General features: G+C 37.1%; 1 protein-coding gene across 4 annotated transcripts in view; it reads left to right on the plus strand.

Moving 5' to 3' along the window:
* Nucleotides 1–4,526, plus strand: part of LOC106513811 (serine/threonine-protein kinase tousled-like 1-B) — a 21,910-nt gene that overhangs the window by 10,154 nt on the left and 7,230 nt on the right. For all 4 annotated transcript variants that reach the window (XM_014002808.1, XM_014002807.1, XM_014002809.1 and 1 more), the window contains 4 exons: nt 1,398–1,534; nt 1,656–1,847; nt 2,096–2,162; nt 2,307–2,404. In XM_014002808.1, the coding sequence (XP_013858262.1) occupies nt 1,398–1,534; nt 1,656–1,847; nt 2,096–2,162; nt 2,307–2,404 (494 nt within the window). The remainder of the gene's footprint in view (nt 1–1,397; nt 1,535–1,655; nt 1,848–2,095; nt 2,163–2,306; nt 2,405–4,526) is intronic.

Below are 4,526 nucleotides of genomic sequence, written 5' to 3' on the forward strand. Positions count from 1 at the left end.
GTCAGAAAAACATTAATCGATTACTTTTTGGCACTTGACGATTAATATGATTAATGCCACCAGGCAGAGTGACTGGAGATTATTCTGGTCAGTCTGCTTGATGCTCCTCTCTGCTTCAAATATGATGAACATTAAAACAATTCTGTAATTTATTTATCAACACAATTTAAAATTTAATGTATAGCCTGAAATCTGTCATTTTCACACAATTTGAAACAATTTTTTACAAAGATCAAATCTTTCCCACAAAATTGGTCATGTGAGTATGAAATAAGGAAGTCCAGGGACTCCAGGGGATTAATCGTCAAATTAATCGTTATCGGATAAATACCGCAATTAATCTTGGTTAATTTTTTTTGCTGATATTGCCCAACCTTAGTGTGTGTGTGTTGTCTGCAGACAGTGGGGAGGAGGAGGGAGCAGCTCAACATTACCTCAGGCTCTGAGACATAAAAAAAACTTTAAAGCTGCTGAGTTTTTTGATATAAAAATCTGAGATTTTCGTCTGTATTCATGTTGCAAATGAGGACATTTTATGTAATTTACAGACAATCAGTACAAGGTGGTTTTAGTGTGCTGAAAGTGAACTTAGGATTTTCACGGTTTCATCTTACCATTCCTCCAACAATATTCTTGAACGTGAAATCCGAGGCAGTGATTGGTTCATGCCAGTGTTTTTTCTAACGACGTCATCCAGGATCAGCTTTGCGGCACAGCCAGGTGTCACAAATCAGCTCTAAGGCTGACACTTAAGAATTACTCCTTCACTTCACTTAAAGTAAGACTGAGACGCTTGATAACTGATTTTTACTCTCAGCTTTTAACTAAGAATTTTTTAACACTTAAGTCCACTCTTAGCAGCATTCTTAAGAGTAATTCTAAGAAGTTTGATAAATATGAGCCCAGATCTCTTGAAGAAACCCTGGATATGTTGAACTTGCTTCAAAGTGCTAGACCCAGATTATGTTTTTAATTATTTACCTGACACATAAATCTTGTATTATGTTTCAACTCATCTGCATCACATATTTTTTTGTGTTATAACTTTATACAAAAAAGTGCAAAGGTTTTAGCTCTGTTGTGCTGCAGTTATGGTGACATCCTGTTCTGGTTGCTTTAGCTTTTTTATTGTTTTAGTAGCATCATGTTTGCCTGTGTTCTTTTTTGAACTAGAGTTGCATTTCGTGGTTTGACAATATTGGGGATGTTGAGACTTGCCATAAATCAGCTACAGTTATTTGATTTGGTTGTACAGAGGTTTTTGGGTTTTAACTTTTTAAGGTTGGTTGTTTATCCCATTGGGCTCGAATGGAATTTTCTTGTAGCTGAACAAGTTCAAACTGTTGCAAAATCTTAAGCAGTTCTGCAAATGTAAATCTTCCTGTTTTCCTCCTCAGAGCACCCAGGAGAAGCAGTCGTGTCGTGAGAAGAGCATGCGGGATCGCCTCCGCCTTGGTCACTTCACCACTGTGCGACACGGTGCCTCCTACACGGAGCAGTGGACCGACGGATATGCATTTCAAAACCTGATCAAGTGAGAAGCCTGCTGTTTCCTAAAATGCACTCTGAGCTAATTTGGTTTGTCAACCTTAAAACTATTTTAATCGTCTGAGCTAATGAGCCGACATTTCTTTTGTGTGCTTTCTTCTGTGCAGGCAGCAGGAGAGCATCAACCAGCAGAGAGAAGACATTGAGCGACAGAGGAAGCTGCTCGCCAAAAGGAAACCTCCAAACCCCGCCTCTCCCTCCCTCTCCATGGCTTCCACATCTGAACCCAAGCAGCGCAAAACGAAGGTGGTCAATGGCAACGATTCAGACCCCTTCCTCAAGCCCTCCCTGCCTCAGCTGTGAGTAAACAAAAATAACCACATGTTGTAATTGGAGGATGCTGTACTATGAAGAATGTGATGATTGGTTGACACCTATTTACAGAGTCAAAGTCGTTCACACTTAAATTATATCCTGTTACCACTGAGGACGATTGTAGTTACACTGGAGACTGATAAGGATCGAAACTTATTAAAAATATCTGCAATACACTTTCTCTGAAGGGTTTCATGTTTAAGCCTGACTTAGATCTCTGTATTTCTTACAGACTGACACTTGCAGAGTACCACGAGCAGGAAGAAATCTTCAAGCTTCGCCTCGGTCACCTAAAGAAGGTGAGTGGCTAAAAAAAGACATTGTAATAATAGAATGTGACAATAAATGTTATTTCTAAAATCTTATTAAAGCATCAGATTCTTGGGCTCACACAGAAGGTCTTGAACTAAAAACAGTGTCGTTGTTTCATTCTGTGTGTCCAGGAGGAAGCTGAGATCCAGGCAGAGCTGGAGAGGCTGGAGCGAGTGAGGAACCTTCACATCAGAGAGCTGAAGAGGATAAACAACGAGGATAGCTCGGCGTAAGTACAGACTGTAACCTGCTCATGAATGTTGTCTTGTGATGAAAGTGCCTTACATAAGACTGAGGTAATATTACACAGTAAATCTGTATGGTCCTATGACTTTATACAACCCCTGGCAAAAAGTATGGAATCACCAGCCTTGGATGAGCACTCGTTCAGACATTTCATAAAGCAAATTCAGATCAAAAACATGATATAATAATAAGGTCATTCCAAAGTGCAACTTGTTGGCTTTCAGGAACACTCGAAGAAATGAAGAGAAAACATTGTGGAAGTCAGTGAATGTTACTTTTATTGACCAAGCACAGGGAAAAAATATGGAATCATTCATTTCTGAGGAAAAAAGTATGGAATCACTCAAATTGGAGGTAGAAACTAAGGACACGCCCAGTCAATTTCCTTTCCCTAAATGGACACCTGCCTCAGATTAGATCTGCTCGTTAGTCTGCAGTTAAAAACACCTGCAGTCGTGACACCTTGGAGGGCTGCTGGACCAAGTGGAGTGGCAAGAACCATGGTTCCAACAGGAGAAATGTCTCTTGAAACAAAAGAGAGGATTGTGAAACTTCTTGAAGAAGGTAACTCTYCACACATGGTTGCTAAAGATGTGGGCTGTTCACAGTCAGCTGTATCCAAGACATGGACCAAATACAAACAGCATGGAATGGTTGTAAAGCCAAGCGTACTGGTAGACCAAGAAGAACATCAAAGCATCAAGACAAACAACTTAAGGCCATTTGTCTTGAAAACCAAAATAACACAACTAAACAGATGAAGTATAAATGGGAGAAAGAAATAGTTATTTTAATAGAGAAATAGTCTTAACAAATAAAAAGATAAGATAGAAGAACTTTATTGATCCCACAGTGGGGAAATTTGAACATTACAGCAGCTCAAAACAGTGGAGTTGCAGTAACAGGCTGCCTGCCGTGGCGCCAACTTAGAAACATGTATTTGTTAATTTGTGCAGTACAAAAGACATTTTTTAAATATAAAATTATACATAATGTGTTTATTTGCACTGAATAATTATAACATGGAGGTGGTTAAATATTTGTTTCACTATATCTCACTCAAGTTTTGCCAAAAATGTTTTTATTAAAATATTAAAAACACTGGTAAGAGTTATCGCGCATTTATCRTTATCGGGGTGAACTGGTCAATATATTATGATATTGATTTTAGGCCATATCACCCAGCTCAAGACCCATCACATCAAAAACATTAAGTCCCAATGTGAAATGTGGAGAAAAAGGCAGGGATCGTGGTTTGGCTAAAACATTTGCAACAATTATTTGAATGAGCTGTCTGAAATATAAACTTAAAGATTTTTTTAAGCAGTAGAAACAAAAAACATGATTTTGTGCAAAGCCACAAAAAAAAAGAAGAAAAAAAAACCCTGCAAGCTAGCAAACCTTTTTTTTTCTTTTCAGCTGGGAAATCTCACCATCCATACATATTTTTTTATATTTCCCTTTTTTATAATGACATCCAAAATTCCTAATTTGAATAAACTCAAAATAGGATTCAGACCAAATATCAATGAGTTATCTTGATTAGGAAGACAAATCAGGCCATATCTCTGGAACTGCTCATGATATCAGGATGATCCAAGTATCGAAATGTAGCTTAAAAAGCAGGACTCTGAAAATGTGCTGAGGTCATTTTGACCTAGTTTTACTTAATTCTCAGAATGATGTGATGGGTCTCATATAATCAATCAATCAATAAGTTTATTCACTCAATTCAACAATTTTCCTCATTATCACATACAAACACATTTTCGTTTAACACATACTATACATGAGTGAAAAGGGAGCAGGAAGAAGAAAACCTTGTATAAACCTGCTCCTTTCTCAATAATTACAATTATTTTTCATGGCCACATACATTAAATCACAAATAGAATCTGCAAACAATATATTGTTCTCCTCATTAACTCAAAAGTGTATAAGACTTAATATTTTTTCCTTATAAAGTATTTTAAGTTGATTTAAAATAGATTAGTTTTCAAATCGTGATCCAAACTATTCCATAATTTTACCTCATAAACTGAAATACACATTTGCTTTAAAGTAGTACGCACAGTTGTACTTTTAGATAATATTTTCTTCTGTAA

The sequence above is a fragment of the Austrofundulus limnaeus genome, unplaced genomic scaffold (assembly GCF_001266775.1).
Source record: "Austrofundulus limnaeus strain Quisiro unplaced genomic scaffold, Austrofundulus_limnaeus-1.0 Scaffold15, whole genome shotgun sequence".
NCBI classification, from domain to species: Eukaryota; Metazoa; Chordata; class Actinopteri; order Cyprinodontiformes; family Rivulidae; genus Austrofundulus; species Austrofundulus limnaeus.